General features: G+C 44.4%; 1 protein-coding gene across 4 annotated transcripts in view; it reads left to right on the top strand.

The window, feature by feature from the left end:
* Positions 1-18,285, top strand: part of sez6l (seizure related 6 homolog (mouse)-like) — a 131,703-nt gene that overhangs the window by 78,224 nt on the left and 35,194 nt on the right. For all 4 annotated transcript variants that reach the window (XM_028602333.1, XM_028602334.1, XM_028602330.1 and 1 more), the window contains exons 6-11: positions 1,278-1,473; positions 6,900-7,085; positions 10,084-10,255; positions 13,073-13,239; positions 14,750-14,944; positions 17,695-17,833. In XM_028602333.1, the coding sequence (XP_028458134.1) occupies positions 1,278-1,473; positions 6,900-7,085; positions 10,084-10,255; positions 13,073-13,239; positions 14,750-14,944; positions 17,695-17,833 (1,055 nt within the window). The remainder of the gene's footprint in view (positions 1-1,277; positions 1,474-6,899; positions 7,086-10,083; positions 10,256-13,072; positions 13,240-14,749; positions 14,945-17,694; positions 17,834-18,285) is intronic.

Below are 18,285 nucleotides of genomic sequence, written 5' to 3'. Positions count from 1 at the left end.
TAGTGGTCCCCTAATACTGTATCTGAAGTCTCTTTTATATAGACCTTAGTGGTCTCCTAATACTGTATCTGAAGTCTCTTTTATATAGACCTTAGTAGTCCCCTAATACTGTATCTGAAGTCTCTTTTATATAGACCTTAGTGGTCCCCTAATACTGTATCTGAAGTCTCTTTTATATAGACCTTAGTGGTCCTCTAATACTGTATCTGAAGTCTCTTTTATATAGACCTTAGTGGTCCCCTAATACTGTATCTGAAGTCTCTTTTATATAGACCTTAGTGGTCCCCTAATACTGTATCTGAAGTCTCTTTTATATAGACCTTAGTGGTCCCCTAATACTGTATCTGAAGTCTCTTTTATATAGACCTTAGTGGTCCCCTAATACTGTATCTGAAGTCTTTTTATATAGACCTTAGTGGTCCCCTAATACTGTATCTGAAGTCTCTTTTATATAGACCTTAGTGGTCCCCTAATACTGTATCTGAAGTCTCTTTTATATAGACCTTAGTGGTCCCCTAATACTGTATCTGAAGTCTCTTTTATATAGACCTTAGTGGTCTCCTAATACTGTATCTGAAGTCTCTTTTATATAGACCTTAGTGGTCCCCTAATACTGTATCTGAAGTCTCTTTTATATAGACCTTAGTGGTCCCCTAATACTGTATCTGAAGTCTCTTTCCCAAAATTCAGCCTTGGTGCAGAATTACAGCCACTAGAGCCAGTCCCACAATGAGCTTTCCTTAGGATGTACCATTTCTGTGTCTGTATCTATTGAGGAGGAGAGAGGGGGGGGCAAGGTGGAGGGTGGGGGTGTGGTCTTGACCAACTCGCTCTCTCATGGGTGGGCCAAATTCTCTGGGTGGGCAAAGCAGAGAAAGGGGAGGTAACCTTGCTCCTTATGACCTCATAAGGAGAAGATTCCTGATTGGTCCATCTGAGCTTTCATTTTCTCAAAGGCAGAGCAGGATACCCAGGGCTCGGTTTACACCTATCACCATTTCTAGCCACTGGGGGACCATAGGCAGGCTGGGTGAACTCATATTAATGTTAAACAACCTCATAAAGTGAAATTTTCATGCCATGGGACCTTTAACATTAAAACATGATGCATAAATAATATCCATTTCTTTCCATCCATTCTGTTCAGTTTAATATGCAACTTAATTGTATACAATATATGCAGTAGGGGGTCTCTACTCGGTTTATCTTTCAGCTTAGGGATCCCTGGCCTAAAAGATGTTGAAGACCCCTGCCTTAGTGTCTTCCTGTGTGTTCAGGTGAAGAGTGTGAACCTGTCGGAGGGCGAGCAGCTGTCCATCAGGGGTGCAGATGAACGAGGCGCCATGCTGGTCCTGGCCAATCACACGCTGCTGGTGGAAGGCCAGGTGATCCGCAGTCCCACCAACACCCTGTCCGTCTACTACCGCTCTGCAGCGGAGCCGAGCATGGGCATCTTCCAGCTGCACTATCAGAGTGAGTGTCCACTAACACAAAGAGTCCTCTATTTAAACCAAGGTTATTAAACAGTCCGTTTTTATTTTGGTTTACTTTTCACTTTTGGATTTCATTTTAGTCAGTTTCCAGAGTGTGTTTGTTAGTTTAACTTTAGTTTGAGTTAGTTTTCAGTGTGTTTGTTAGTTTAAGTTTAGTTTGAGTTAGGGGGGACAGCGCAAATTAATAAAACACATGATTTCCCATGGGTTAAAAAAGCCAGAATTAGACAAAAGGCTATTTTTTCATCTGTAGTCCCCTGCCTTCGATGTTAAAAAGGCTTTTTAAAATACAAAGAAACAAAAAACAACACATATAACTTGATGTGATGCTTTGTGCTAAGATAACTTAGCACAAAGCATCACAAAAACAGAGCACAACAAAACAAAGCTCAACACACAACGTAGCACAAAACAAGACACAACACAAAAGCAGGACATACAACACAGCAAAACAACATGGTATAAAGTAAAAAAAAAATAATAATAATATATATATACATATATAGATATAAATACATACAAACATATATACATACATACATATACACATACACATATACACATCCACATAAATTAGAACAGACATAACCATTAAGATCATTAAGAGCAGTATTAAACTAGGAAGAAACAAAATTTTCATGTATGTTGGATGGATGGATGGATGGATGGATGGATGGATAAAAGAGATTCTCAGAACTTCTGCTGTAAATTGTACAAGCAAGAATCAACCCTCAGATGTTTTTAATGATGCATCAGGTTCATATTTACAGAATAAACCCCCAAAAAGTTGGTTCAAAGTACGTTTTACTCATAAATCCATGGTGAAAAGACAGGTATTAAAAGGTAGATTTGGGGATTTTATTAATCGATATCGGATCACTCGAACAAAGATTGATTTTAATTTGAGAATGACTTTTTTTAACCCAGCCTTATTCAGTAGTTAAGTAGTTATATATTATAGGTAAAAAAAAACGATTTACAATATTATTTTATTTGTATTCGTTTTTTTAACCTGGCAGTTTAGTTTCAGTTTAGTAAAAATATTTGTCACTGCTTATATTCGTTTAAGTTGACTTTAATAACCCCTGATTTGAACACAGCATACAAATTTAATAATTTGTCCCTTAGGGCCCTAGGTACTCTGGATACATGCTAATTACATCGGCAAAACTCTTCTCATCCAATCACTTCACACGCTGATTGAATCTGTCGTGTGAATTAGCTGATTAGAGCTCTGATTAATTGACTCTCATCTCATTAGGCGGTGGAGAATATGTGAGATGGTATAATGTGTGTGTGTGTGTGTGTGTGTGTGTGTGTGTGTGTGTGTGTGTGTGTGTGTGTGTGTGTGTGTGTGTGCGTATGGGAGATAGTATAGTGTGTTTGTGTGTGTGTGTGGGGGGGGACCGTGTGTGTGTGTGTGGATGCGTATGGGAGATAGTATAGTGTGTGTGTGGGGGGGGGAGTGTGTGTGTGTGTGTGTGTGTGTGTGTGTGTTTGTGTGTGTGTGTGTGTGTGTGTGTGTGTGGGGTACGTATGGGAGATAGTATAGAGTGTGTGTGTGTGTGTGTGAGTAAACCTCAGCCGACACATTCATCCATCCTCCTCACAGCCAACGAATAAAAGGCATCTGTCTTCCTTCAGTGTGTGTGTGTGTGTGAGTGACTGTGTGTGTATATGTGTGTGTGGGTATGTATGGGAGATATAGTGTGTGTGTCTGTGTGTCCATGTATATGTGCTTGCGTATGGGAGATACTATAGTGTCTGTGTCGGTGTGTGAGTGCATGCGTGTGGGAGATAATAGTGTGTGTGTGTGTGTGTGTGTGTGTGTGTGTGTGTGAGCTTGCCAGCCCATAGTGGATATGACAGACTGAAAAGGAGGAAGCGTCTGCGTGTTAAGACCCACCTGAGCCATAAATCCTCATCCATCATCAGCAGGTCCACTTTTACCGACTGGAAGAGAGAGAAAAGCTCAAGATGAGGCATGAAATTAAACACTGTCAAGGGAATAAAATTAAAAATCATAAATAGAGCAACTTACAAAGCTTATTTAATTATGATATATTCAATTAAGAAGAACCCGTGGGGGTTTGATTTCTCGAGTGACCCTCCAAATTTATTAAAGGCAACAACGTCGGCCTGAAGTGTTAATTTACAAATACTTTAAATCAACACTATGTAGGCTCACGTTTCCCTCTTCGGTCCCCCTACAGCAGAGGTGCCCAAATTCCTTCATATGAAGGGACAAAATGTATCTGGATGGAAGGCCACGGGCCAAAAATAAATGTTGATGTTGAAGAATTCCATAATTCATGTAATTTTTCGTAGATAAAACGTATGTTTTTAATTTACAAGGGAGGTTTACATTGCCGTAAAACTCAGATTAATCACTTTTTATCGGCACAGAAATGTATATTTTGTAGTCATAAGGATTTTACAGCACTTTCAAAATAAGAGGAGAATAAGCATGAGCATGTCAAATGCCATAGTGGGCCAAAACAAAGGGAGCACGGGCCAAACTTGGCCTGCGGGCCCCAAATTGGGCAGCCTTGCCCTAGTTACATAGTGTTGCTTTAAAGCTGACTTTAATTAGCTCGGATTAAAAGAAAAATCAACCGTTTTCATGTTCTTCTTGTTGCGCTTGCCACTCTGTGAAGTCATATCTGGCATTCATGCTTTAGGAAGCACTTAAATGATCAACTGATCATCCAATTTTCAAGTTTCAAAATAAAACGAGCAGTAAATGGTCTTTTTAAAGAAATTCAAACTGCAAGATTAAAGTCTAAACTTTGCTTGTGAGGCTAGTAATTGGTCAAAGGGTGAAAAACAAACTCGCACACAAATAATTATCTTTTACTTTAAAAGATTTCCCCTCTTTTAATTAAAATATACTGGTTTTAATAGATGGGTGAATGCTTTAATGATTCTTGGTGCGATATTCGGGAATACTATATATATATATATGCATGCTTTCCTGTTTGCATGTCGTTAAACCTCAACTTCTTTCACTCCTCTACTGAACATATCCGGCCAGTGAGTGGGAGGGATTGTCGGGTTGTCTTTTCTGGAAAATTATTAAAGCTGTAGCTCCCCTTCACAGAGACAGTTCAGACGCTGTCAGAAACATCAGACATCACTTAGGTTGAAGCATACTGAGGCGTGTGCGCTTGTCCTTGTCTGTGTGTGTGTTTGTGCTAGTCCGTGTGTGTGTGTGTGTGTGTGTGTGTGTGTGTGTGTGTGTGTGTGTGTGTGTGTGTGTGTGTGTGTGTGTGTGTGTGTGTGCGTGCGTGCTTATGGAAGATAGTATTGTGTGTGTGCGCGCGTGCGTGCTTATGGGAGATAGTATTGTGTGTGTCTGTGTGTGGGTGCATGCATGAGTGTGTGCGTATGGGAGATAGCATAGTGTGTGTGTGTGTGTGTGTGTGGGCGGGGGGGTGCATGCGTACTTATAGGAGACAGTATAGTGTGTGTGTCCGTTTGTGTGCGTGTGTGTGTGGGGGTGGGTGAGTGCATGCTTATGGCCGATAGTATAGTGTGTGTGGGCTTGTTTAACTATATTCGTGGGGTCCAAAAACTGGGGAATACAGTATACTTGTGGGGTCTGCACAGTCTTGTGGGGCCCAAAATGCTGGTCCCCACAAGGTTAAAGGGCTGTTTGAGGGTTAAGACTTGGTTTTAGGATTAGGGTTAGAATTAGGTTATGGTTAGGGTGAGGGTAAGGGTTAAGGTTAGGCATTCAGTTGTGATGGTTAAAGGGAAATTTCACCACTGGAAAGCTGAATATATCTTTAAATTGGGTCACTTATGTAGTAGAAATGTGAAAAGAAAATTGAAAGTGGTGCCTTCTAGGCCAAGATAAGCCAGAAAATGTGTTTTTGGCTCATATGGATGAAAGACACCAAATCCCAGAATGCACTTGCTTTGCTGCTGTATGAGGCCACTCCCAAGCCATGCCTGCCCTTTACAGACAGACAGTGAGACGATCAACTCAACAAGTGTGTTTTTTATTGTCATTTCAACCATATACACGAAAAAACGTTTCACCGTGGCTCAAGTGGTGTTACACATTTAAAACATGCTTTTTTTTTTTGCCACAGCTGATACATTATCCGGACTTCTTTCAGCGGATTGATTGATAGCTCCAGAGTGAACAGAACTGTGTCCATGGCAACGGTCTGCTATGCATGGCAACGGTGTGTTATCCTTAGCAGCGGTCTGTTATCAAGAAATAACAGACCGAATTCTACATTAGAATTCAAACAAGCCATGTAATAAAAGAAGGCTAACTCATAGCTACTAGCATTAGCTCTTGGTGGGCTGTGGAATAAACATCGAGTATAAACACAGCCGTACATTTGCGTGGGATGTAGCTAGAATTGTCGGCATTTTCCAGTCACAAACTCCACCAGCAGTTAGCAGTTAGTTGGATACAAATCACCCCATTTCTGCAACAGGCAGTCCGGGGTAACACAGCCCACCTCCACTAGTAGTCTTACCCGGTGACAGAGCAGCAGGCTGGATTGTCCACAGCAATATTTCCACAACAACAAAAACACAGCACAGCAGTCTCTGAACTCGCGTTGGGAGTTTCGTTGAAGTTGGATGTAGTCCAGTTTGTTTAATGAGCAGACACTTGCAAGCACGATTGGTGAACAGATGGCTGGCTAGCGTTAGCTTTCCACCGGCACACTCGTTCAACGCTCCCCGCTGATGAGGTCTCCTCACCGGCCAGAGGAATCGAGCACCACCGCTGGGCTCCGTGCAGGCGAAGCTCGCGTAGTGTGTGGAGTATTGCGTCCGTAATAAAGTGTCCTGCATATTCTCCGATGTGTTCCAATGTATCCCGGTGGTACACGTGTGTGGTAGTTTGAATGCACATAATTGTTGTTCTAAAATTTCTGTCGGGATGAACAGTTTCTGCTCCTGCTGAGAAGCTAAGCGAGGATTCAAGATGGCTGACACTCGTTTTTTTTCCTCTGCAATCTCCGGAAAAAGCCGACAGTCCAACCCCCTTTGGGCTATGCGGAAGTGGCTCCTAATACAGGCTGTAGTCTTTTGCCTCTGGGCAAAAAAGCCTCAGATGACGCAAAAATCATCATTTTGCATCATCTGAGGTTTTTTTCCAGACCCACAATACAGAGATCTCCTTTCTCAGGGGGACATGAGGGAGGGAAGCATGGTCATTCAAAAATACTACCATGTTTCTACTGATACAAAGCTTAATGCTAATCGGTGAAGTTTCCCTTTAAGGTTAGGGTAAGGGCCTAGGGAATGCATTATGTCAATGACGGACCCCACAAAGATAGTGAAACAAACGTGTGTGTGCGCGTATGGAAGATTGTGTGTGTGTGTCCTGATTGGGTGAATGGGTCTGACCAACCTCCGGCCCCCTCCCTCTGTGTGCAGTCTTCAGGCTGAGCTGTTCGCTGCCCAAGAGGCCTCACTTCGGGGAGGTGTCGGTGCTGGACCTGCTGCCCGGGGGCATCGCCCGCTTCCACTGCCACATGGGTTACCACCTGCAGGGGGCGCCGCTGCTCACCTGCCTCAACGCCTCGCTGCCCGTGTGGAGCGGCACGCCGCCCAGCTGTAGGGGTGAGTGCTGCTGATAAATAGGTTACAAAAATGTGGTGAATACAGCAACAAAAAAAGTGGAATGCTTACGAGTTACAGTGAAGGGAATCATTGGGTCTTTGTAAATTATAGAGTGTGTTCTAGAGCAGTGGTTCTCAAACTTTTTTCAATAATATACCCCATTTGAGTTGTGTTTTTAAGCCAAGTACCCCCTGACCAGAGAGAGATTTACCAAAATAACAGCCATGTCACTGAAAAACATTTAAATGCTGATTTAAAAAAAAGGCTACAAAAATTTTTTAAAAAATGTAAAAAGTCGATAGAAAGTAAGTAAGGCAAGAATAGGTGGAAAATAGTATCAAAAACTTAGAAAAAAGTCGACAAAATTTTACAACTCGTAAAAAGCGACAAAATAAATAAAACAAAACACCGTAGAAAGAAGGAAGACATACTTCGAAAAAAAGTGACAAAAACCACATTTTGTTTTTTGAAAAAAGCGACAAAAGAGAGTAGAAAAAAGGAAGGAAGGCAAGAACAGGTCGAAAATAGGGACAAACGGCAAAACTTACCCCTAGCGCTCACATACCCCCCTGTAGTCCTCCAAAGTACCCCTTGGGGTACACGTACCTACAGGTCGACCGATAGTGGATTTTACCGATACCGATAGCTAGGTTGGGCCGTATTTGCCGATAACCGATTAATCGACCAATAGTATTTAGAATTCATACTGGATAAAAACAAACCTGACACTCCAAGTAAAACAGTGCTGAACTTTATTATAAAAATAACAAAATTGTATTGAACCATGAAAACATGGTAAATGAAATAAATATAAATATTTAAGTCAATAAAAGACATTCATTCAAACTGAAACAAAAAGTAATAAATAACAAATAAAAACAGTTAAACTGTCGGTTTAGAGCGGTAACAGACGATCGCTGACCTGGAGGGATCTATCTTTCCCACTATATACTCGTTGTTCTCGCTTGGATGCCCATATAAGGCGTAATGTGTGACGGACCTGCCTTCCCATTGGTTGAAAACATAAACAAAGGCATCATGGGAGATTCCCTTGTCGGTAGCACCTACTGTCTATGGGTAGCACGGAGATAGCGGCAGAAATGACCGAAAACGTGTCCACAACGAAAATTATGGACATCAGGTGGATAAATCTTGGATGTAACAGTTTGGATTTAATGCTCAACAACCCCCGAAAAAAGGCCCAAGTTCCAGTCTGGATAGAAGATCACCTGTAGAGGCTAGAAAGAGCCTCTAGAGGCCAGCAGACCCTTCTCAGCTCTCGCCTACCGTGTAATGAATGACAGCGCGCACTTCTCAGCAGCTCCAGCAACGGACGCAACCAGGAAAAACTATCGGTATGGATTTTTGCCGATAACGATAGTTCCACCAATCAACTATCGGGGTCTACCTTTACACGTACCCCCATTTGAGAACCACTGGTCTAGACCAACTCTATCTGTAAAGTCTGTTGAGATAACTCTTCTTATGATTTGACACTATACATTAAATTGAATTAATATCATGTACAAATGAACTATTATTTATAAAGCACCTTTCAAAGCAACGTTACAAAGTGCTTTACACAGCTTACGACTGCTGACATTGTGACTTTAAACCACACGTGTCAAACTCAAGGCCCGCGAGCCAAATCCGGGCCCCTTGCAGATTTAGATCCGGCCCGTATTTCAGTTTGGGTTCACAATACATTTTGGCACGCCTAGTTGTGCACCAAACCAAAAACACAGGAAAGTCAAACAGTCCCTCCAGAAAAAACGTGATTATGCGATCGCATAATTCACATTTTTTCAAATAAGCCGCACTTTTGCCGCATAAATTGCCGATTTCCGCGCAAAATATGCAGGCCTTGCATGATTTCATAATCCCTGCATTTTTGTTGCAAAAAAGTCCCTTAATATATCTTAGCAGAAAGTTGAAAAATGTTGCGTTTACTTCACACAAGAGCAGCCATTTTCCTCTGTTGCCATGGGAACCAGATGAAGTGACGTAATTACGCAACGTGAACATCACGTCATTTTTGCAATTTCATCGCATAAAATTTCATAAATATCCCGCATATTCCATTGCATTTTTTTAAGAAAACGTGATGCATAATCAAGGATTTTTGCCCCGCAACAATCACAAAAAAACTCGTTTTTCTGGAAGGACTGTTCAAAGCAGAATATGGTAAATTTGCCGACTCTGAGACTCCGAAATTCCCCCAGAAGAAGCAGAGAGAGAGAGTTTTCATATTCAGACTGAGAAACTGGTTGTTGTTGTTAAAAAAATCATTGTTTTGCTTGATTTGCTAAATTCTACGATGGTTAAAGGAACTCTTTTGATGTCTTTTGTAGGGCTTTTATGTCAACAAAAATGTGACAAAAAGCATCAAATTTACAAAAAGGTGACAAATGTCTGAGAAAGCCACAAAGCAGTCGGAACAAAGACTACAAAAATGTAGGGCTGCCACCTCTTAGTCGATTAGTTGACTAATCGGTCGTTTTGGTCTTAGTCGACTAAGATTTCTTTAGTCATCAGTCATTTTTTATGCTTATTCATGCTTAATTACTCATTTCCAAGAAACTTCTGAGCACATTTATGGTAAACACAAGATTTAAAGTGGTGCTTTTGCAGGATTAATTGTGGAGAAACTCAGTTTTACAGATGGTTAATTAACTACATTTATATTGTGCTTTTCTAGTCTTAACCACCTCTCAAAGAGCACAGCTCTGTCAATTAAATCAACTAATCGATTAGTCGACTAAATCCTATAAGTGTTAGTCGACTAAGAAGTTCTTTAGTCGAGGACAGCCCTACAAAAATGATGAAAAAAGCTACCAAAATGTTAAAAAAAAAAGTGACATGCAGTACCAAAAGCACGTCAATAATCTCTCCATGTCTGGCCCTCGGTGGGATTCTCTTTTTCCAGTGTGGCCCTCTGGGAAAATGAGTTTGACCCCCCTGCTTTAAACAGATGAATTAATGAACTCCTTCTCCGCAGCTCTTTGTGGAGGAACTGTGAAGAACGCTACGGTAGGGCGGGTGCTGTCCCCTTCCCCCCACCACGGGCCTAATGCCACCCAGGACCGATCGTGCTCCTGGTCCCTGGAGGCCCCCAAGGACCAGAGGCTGCACCTCCACCTGGAGAGACTGTCCCTGGGAGCCACCGACAGGTAGAATGGGGGTGTTCTGACACGGTTGTGGTTTTCCAGTTGTGGTTATTCCTGTTTTCCTGTTTCCTGTCGGTTCATTCCCCGGGCCCTATTTTAACGATCTGAGCGCACGGTGGGGAGCGCCTGGACCAGCTGTGTTTAGGGCGTGTCCAAATCCACTTTAGCTAGTTTGACGGCAGTAAAAAGTGTGTATGCACCTGGCGCCTGGTTCTAAAGGGTTGTTCTTAGTGTCTTAATTAATTCAGAGGTGTGTTTTGGGCGTAACATGCAATCAACCAATCAGAGATCATCTCCCATTTCCTTTAAAAGCCAGGCGCGTTTGGACCTTGGAGCATTGCTGTTATGATGGAGGATTTGCACCATAATATTTTTATTTGCAATCGTGTGTGTGTGTGTGTGTGTGTGTGTGTGTGTGTGTGTGTGTGTGTGTGTGTGTGTGTGTGTGTGTTGCTGTGCGTCGCTGTGTGTGTAACAAGCATAGTGTGCACGCACTGTGCACGAGACTAGGAGCATTTTACTAATGCTCTGTTAAAATAACAATGAAATGCTGCGTTATTGACTTTAGACCAGGTTTTTGTTGGTCAATGGTGCCTGAAGATAGAAATACGCCCAGAATGCACCTGAACACACCTCCCTGTAAGACCAGCAAGGGGAATGAGAGGGGGAAACACCAGAGCAGGAGGAATGAGAGGGGGAAACACCAGAGCAGGGGGAATGAGAGGGGGAAACACCAGAGCAGGGGGAACGAGAGGGGTAAACACCAGAGCAGGGGGAATGAGAGGGGGAAAACGCCAGAGCAGGGGGAATGAGAGGGGGGAAACACCAGAGCAGTGTGAATGAGAGGGGCAAACACCAGAGCAGGGGGAATGAGAGGGGCAAACACCAGAGCAGGGGGATTGAGAGGGGTAAACACCAGAGCAGGGGGAATGAGAGGGGCAAACACCAGAGCAGGGGGAATGAGAGGGGCAAACACCAGAGCAGGGGGATTGAGAGGGGTAAACACCAGAGCAGGGGGAATGAGAGGGGCAAACACCAGAGCAGGGGGAACGAGAGGGGGAAACCAGAGCAGGGGGGAATGAGAGGGGCAAACACCAGAGCAGGGGAAATGAGAGGGGCAAACACCAGAGCAGGGGGATTGAGAGGGGTAAACACCAGAGCAGGGGGAATGAGAGGGGCAAACACCAGAGCAGGGGGAACGAGAGGGGGAAACACCAGAGCAGGGGGATTGAGAGGGGTAAACACCAGAGCAGGGGGAATGAGAGGGGCAAACACCAGAGCAGGGGGATTGAGAGGGGTAAACACCAGAGCAGGGGGAATGAGAGGGGCAAACACCAGAGCAGGGGAATGAGAGGGGCAAACACCAGAGCAGGGGGATTGAGAGGGGTAAACACCAGAGCAGGGGGAATGAGAGGGGCAAACACCAGAGCAGGGGGAACGAGAGGGGGAAACGCCAGAGCAGGGGGAATGAGAGGGGCAAACACCAGAGCAGGGGGAATGAGAGGGGCAAACACCAGAGCAGGGGGCATTGAGAGGGGTAAACACCAGAGCAGGAGGAATGAGAGGGGCAAACACCAGAGCAGGGGGAACGAGAGGGGGAAACACCAGAGCAGGGGGATTGAGAGGGGTAAACACCAGAGCAGGGGGAATGAGAGGGGCAAACACCAGAGCAGGGGGGAACGAGAGGGGAAACGCCAGAGCAGGGGGAATGAGAGGGGCAAACACCAGAGCAGGGGGAACGAGAGGGGGAAACGCCAGAGCAGGGGGAATGAGAGGGGCAAACACCAGAGCAGGGGGAATGAGAGGGGCAAACACCAGAGCAGGGGGATTGAGAGGGGTAAACACCAGAGCAGGGGGAATGAGAGGGGCAAACACCAGAGGAGGGGGAATGAGAGGGGGAAAACGCCAGAGCAGGGGGAATGAGAGGGGGAAACACCAGAGCAGGGGGAATGAGAGGGGGAAAACGCCAGAGCAGGGGGAATGAGAGGGGGAACATAGCAAAAGATATTTGTTTTTAAACCAAAACGTAACAATATAAATGTAGCCTAAGTCTGTGGTGACCTGCTCCAGGAGTCTGAAGGTTTTTATCTTCTTATCATCGTAAAACAAACTTCATTCAAAATCTACAGATGTGTTCATCTTTCCAACTGTTCTAATAATCACCACTCTTGTTTGATTAAAATAAATCCTAAATTCACCCATTTACATGTGGAAATATGCTGGCTCTATACACGCTAAAAGTCCTGATTATTTACATGGAGTCTGGTGGAGATATGCTGGCTCTATACACACTAAAAGTCCTGATTATTTACATGGAGTCTGGTGGAAATATGCTGGCTCTATACACGCTAAAAGTCCTGATTATTTACATGGAGTCTGGTGGAGTTTGGTGATGGTGATTTCAGGGCTGTTTCATGTTAAACAAAAAGGATCTTACTCTTTAACTAGAAGGTCTATCTCTGTAGGGAACCTTTCCATAATGTTGTCACACACTTAGAATAATAATCTGAGTCTGTCCGCGGCGAAAACGCAACTTTTAGTGGACGGGAATGGAATTTGCTCTTATCGCCATTGCCAGGTGCAGTGGTCTTGCAAAATACTGGACCAAGTTCAAAGAGTTCTGAAGTTTTCTCTGTCACACAAACACACACACACACACACACACACATACACACATATATACACACACACGCGCAGTGTTTCCATCCCTGCAGATTTTTGCTCACATTAGTCACTTAGACAGGCACGCATGCATGCACGCACACACACACACACACACACACACACACACTCATGCACGCAGCGTTTCCATCCCTGCAGGCTGGTGCTGTGGAGCGGGCTGGACGCCGGCTCCGTGGTTCTGTTCGACTCGGGCCGCAGCGGGCAGATCCCCTTCGAGGGAGTGATCAGCGAAGGACCGGCGGTGAGGATCCAGTTCATCACGGATCTGCCCAACCACAACACGGGGTTCAACATCCGCTACGAAGGTATAGGCCTACACAAAGCTTTCTCAAAAGAAAAACCGCGTGTGTTTCTGCAGCACAACGTAAAAAAAGACGTTATAGTTCTAAAATGACAGTTTAATCGCGTCAACAATAAGCGAGAGCTGCAGGGCTCCGTGTTTCTGCTTACACCGTGTGCTGCCAAGTCGATTTTGGCTGAAGTGGGTCCTAATCTGAGCTAAAGCTTTCGGTTTCTGGCAGTCCGATGGTGGAGGGATGGAAAGATCTTTTCCAACATGTTTATCCTCCTTAGCGAAGAGAGAAAAAAATGAATCATTTGCGAGTGGAAACAAGATTTATGGATGTGTCGTTACAGGTTTTTTCTTTTTTTTTTTTTCGAGGGAGAAGCTACCAAATAATGTTGGCGTCTTTTTTTATGGACTTATTTTTTTTTTTTTACCTTTTTTATTTATTCAGGGTAGGTTCACTGAGAGGCAGCCTCTCTTTTGCAGGAACACCCTGATCACATTCCCCCAGTTCCCCATTCATACCTGGGAGCTACCCAGTACAACCCCAGTCTGACCTGCTGGCCACTGAGCAGCTCCACTGCAGTGGTTGGGGGTAATGTGCCTTGCTCAAGGACACCTCAGTGGTGGTAATGATGGGAGGGACAAGCGCTGTTCTTTCACTCTCACCCACCTAGATTTTTATCCTGTCGGTCTGGGGATTGAACCGACGACCTCCCGGTCACTAGCTTGCGTCTCTAACCTTAAAGCCACCACTGCCAATGTACAGTACTGTCATAATGAAGAGAAAGAAAGAAAGAGAGAGAATCCTTTCATTTCCTAAAAGCCTTTTGTTGCCTTCCTGTCAACCAGGAAACTTTCGTTTTTTCTGGGTCAAAATTTTCAATACAAACGTTTGGGTCATCTTTTTTGACACTTTTGTCACTTTTTTTGTCGTTTTTTGAAGCTTTGATCAATGTTTTTTTAAGGTTTTCCCCACGTTTTTGTTACGTTTCTCAATTTTTTTGTCACGATTTCCAAAGTTTTTGTCGATTTTAGTTTTCTGCGCATCTTCATGATTTGTTGAATCTTTTTCCGACTTGTTTGTCACTTTTTTCGTCGTTTTTGTCACTTTTCTCAATGTTTTTGTCACTATTTCCAAAGTTTCTGTCAATTTATTTTTTTTCTGCGCTTTTGATGATTCCCCCGTCTTTGAATCTTTTTCCGACTTTTTTTGTCCCTTTTTTTCAACATTCTTTTATAATTATTTATTTTCAAATGCTGTAAAATTGAAAAAAAAGAAACCAAATTCAATGAAAGTAGGGAACTGATCATTTATTTTACTTGTGAAGAGCGTTGTACGGAACCATCCACATTATTATTATTATTATTATTGTTATTATTATTATTATTATTATTATTATTAAATTTGGTTGAAAGAAACCCAAATTTCTGATATAAAAGCTTTTTGAAAATGGGTCAAATTGGACCCGAGGACACCAGGAGGGTTGAGCCCTTTATCTGAGGTTTCTTTCGTTTTCTTCCTCCAGCTTTCGAGCGAGGCCACTGCTACGAGCCGTACCTCCAGAACGGGAACTTCACCACCTCTGACCCGCTGTACGGTGTCGGCGCCGTGGTCCAGTTCACGTGCGACGCGGGTCACGCTCTGGAACAAGGCCCGCCCGTCATCGAGTGCATCAGTGCCAGGGATCCCTACTGGAATGACACAGAGCCGCTATGCAAAGGTAACCCGGAAAGGAAAACTGTTTCGGTAACACGTTACTTGAAGGTATCTACATAAGAGTGACATGACACTGTCATGAACACATGACACATGAACTCCAACCCTATAACCATAACTTGTCATGACAAAAACCAAATGACACTTACTACCCTCGGATTAGGGTGGCACCATTGACTGTAAATATTACAATGCATCCGGTTCGGCGAAGTGCTGCAAATGTGGAAGTGCCTTAAAGCTGCATTCTATCTGAACTCCAGCAGGGGGCGACACGTGCAGTTGCAAAAGGAGGTCTGTTTCTGTAGAAGTCTATGAGAAAGTGACCCACTTCTCACTTGATTTATTACCTCAGTAAACCTCTTCGTAATGAGTTTATGGTCTCAGTCGCTAGTTTTAAGTCTTCTGCAACAGAGCATGGTGTTCAGTTTTTGAATTCTGGTCTCGTTTATTTTAAAATTGGCGATAAAACGGGTTGTTTTTAGGGCGTGGCTATGATGTGATTGCCAGTGAAAGTGTGTAACGTAACGAAGAGTGTAAGCAGCTCCTCCCTCACTCCTCCCTGCTATGTCCTGCTACGTCCTGCTACGCTCTGCAGTGTCCTGCTACGCCCTGCTATGCTCTGCAGTGCCCTGCTATGCTCTGCTATGTCCTGTTAAGTCCTGTTAAGTCCTGCTATGCTCTGCAGTCTCCTGCTACGTCCTGCTACACTCTGCAGTGCCCTGCTACGTCCTAAGTCCTGCTATGCTCTGCTGTGCCCTGCTACGTCCTGCTAAGTCCTGCTACGTCCTGCTACGCTCTGCTATGTCCTGCTACGTCCTGCTACGCTCTGCAGTGTCCTGCTACGTCCTGCTACGCTCTGCAGTGTCCTGCTATGTCCTGCTATGCTCTGCTGTGCCCTGCTACGCTCTGCTATGTCCTGCTACGCCCTGCTACGCTCTGCAGTGCCCTGCTACGTCTTAAGTCCTGCTATGCTCTGCAGTGCCCTGCTACGCTCTATGTCCTGCTACACCCTGCTACGCTCTGCAGTGCCCTGCAGTGTCTTGCTACGTCCTGCTACACTCTGCAGTGCCCTGCTACGTCCTAAGTCCTGCTACGCTCTGCAGTGCCCTGCTACGCTCTGCTATGTCCTGCTACGTCCTGCTAGGCTCTGCAGTGTCCTGCTACGTCCTGCTATGCTCTGCAGTGCCCTGCTACGCTCTGCTACGTCCTGCTACGCTCTGCAGTGTCCTGCTACGCTCTACAGTGCCCTGCAACGCTCTGCTACGTCCTGCTATGTCCTGCTATGCTCTGCTACGTCCTGCTATGTCCTGCTACGCTCTGCAGTGTCCTGCTACGCTCTGCAGTGCCCTGCTACGCTCTGCTACGTCCTGCTATGTCCTGCTACGCTCTGCAGTGTCCTGCTACGTCCTGCTACGCTCTGCAGTGCCCTGCTACATCCTGTAGTGACCTGCTACGCCCTACTACGTCCTGCAACGCCATGAACTACTACAACTACTATTTCTAGTCCTAGTTCCATTATGTTTATTGTGACTATTATTGTCACTGTTCATCACACCCCTACCCGGCACCGTCAGACACCACCTACCAAGAGCCTGGGTCTGTCCCAGGTTTCTCCCTAAAAGGGAGTGTTTCCTCACCACTGTTGCACTAAATGCTTGTTCTTGGGTTAATTACTGGAATTGTTGGGTCTTTGTAAATTACAGAGTGTGGTCTAGACCTACTGTATCTGTAAAGTGTCCTGAGATAACTCTTGTTATGATTTGATACTATAAATATAATTGAATTGAATTAAAAGAAGCGTTATGTCATAAACGTTTATGACTTGTTTATGTTTATGACGTGTTCATGACAGCGTTGTGTCACTCTCGTGTAGATACTGTAAGGCAGTTTAAGCTGTTCATAAGCCCACAAACAGTCTTGTATTTTGTTTTAATGTTTCCGAGCCAAGCGTTAAGTCAGTGAATGCAACTCGGCTCTCTAGATAATGTTTTACCATCGCGAGACTTGTCTTCAATTCTACTAGTTGTACTGCACTCGTGGCTCCCTGCATGGACACTGCCAAACGCTGTCTGTGCCAGAGCTAGAGGCCAACACAACGCAGTGTATCATCCAGAACAACATCAGCTGTGATTGTAAACTAACCTGTTACCCGAGCCGAGTAAAGTTCGTAAAAAAAAGAAGATCCTTTGTCGTGTGTGTCTCCATATACCCACGCACCTCCATCCCACCGGAAGGTAAAGCACGACAATACCTTCAAGTAAAGTGTAACCACAGTTTCATATATTTCACTTATTCAGAATACTCTTAACTGCTCGCTCTGGCTTGATTATAACTTCATACAACTTTATAATTTGTGAGGTTTCCTCATAGAAAACCCCAAATTGCTATACAAGGCTTTCTGTTCTGCTCTATTTTGTGTTTCGTTCACACAAAAAATGCCTTCCGAGAGCAGTGTTCATTATGAAGTAGGGCTGGGCGATAATTCAATATGATAATTTGATGTCTTTCAATGGAATCATATCGTGATTAAATCATATATAGATTATCGTGATATTCATTTGCGTTGTCTGAATTGATAATAACAAGCACATGCTAACTCCATTTTCTCAGAAAATCTGCTGTGAAACATTTTGAGAGAATATCATTTGAAGAATTGCAGATTTGTTCTCTCTCTCTCTCTCTCTCTCTCTCTCTCTCTCTCTCTCTCTCTCTCTCTCTCTCTCTCTCTCTCTCTCTCTCTCTGTCCCTCTCCAGCTCAGTGTGGGGGCGACCTGACTGGTCCGGGTGGGGTGATCCTGTCTCCAAACTGGCCCGAGTGGTACGGAGAAGGAGAGGACTGCAGCTGGAGGATACATGTCGGCGAAGACAAACGGGTGCTGCTTGATGTTCAACTGTGAGAAACACGCACACACAGACGCACAGAAACGCACACATGCACACACACACACACACACACACACACACACACTTGCACGCACACACACAGACACACACATGCACGCACGCACACATACACACACACACACACACACACGCACGCACAGACACACACACACACACACACAGTCACACAGACACACACAGTCACACACACACATGCACACACACACACAGTCACACACACACTTGCACGCACACACACAGACACACACATGCACGCACGCACACATACACACACACACACACACGCACACACACACACACACACACACACATACGCACACAGTCAATCACGCACACACACATACACACACGCACACACAGACACACACACACACACAGTCACACACACACACAGTCACACACACACGCACACAGTCACACAGACACACACAGTCACACACA

This window comes from Perca flavescens, chromosome 16 (assembly GCF_004354835.1).
Source record: "Perca flavescens isolate YP-PL-M2 chromosome 16, PFLA_1.0, whole genome shotgun sequence".
NCBI lineage: Eukaryota > Metazoa > Chordata > Actinopteri > Perciformes > Percidae > Perca > Perca flavescens.
Note: the sequence above shows the minus strand (reverse complement) of the source record. Positions and strands in the feature narration are given on the sequence as shown.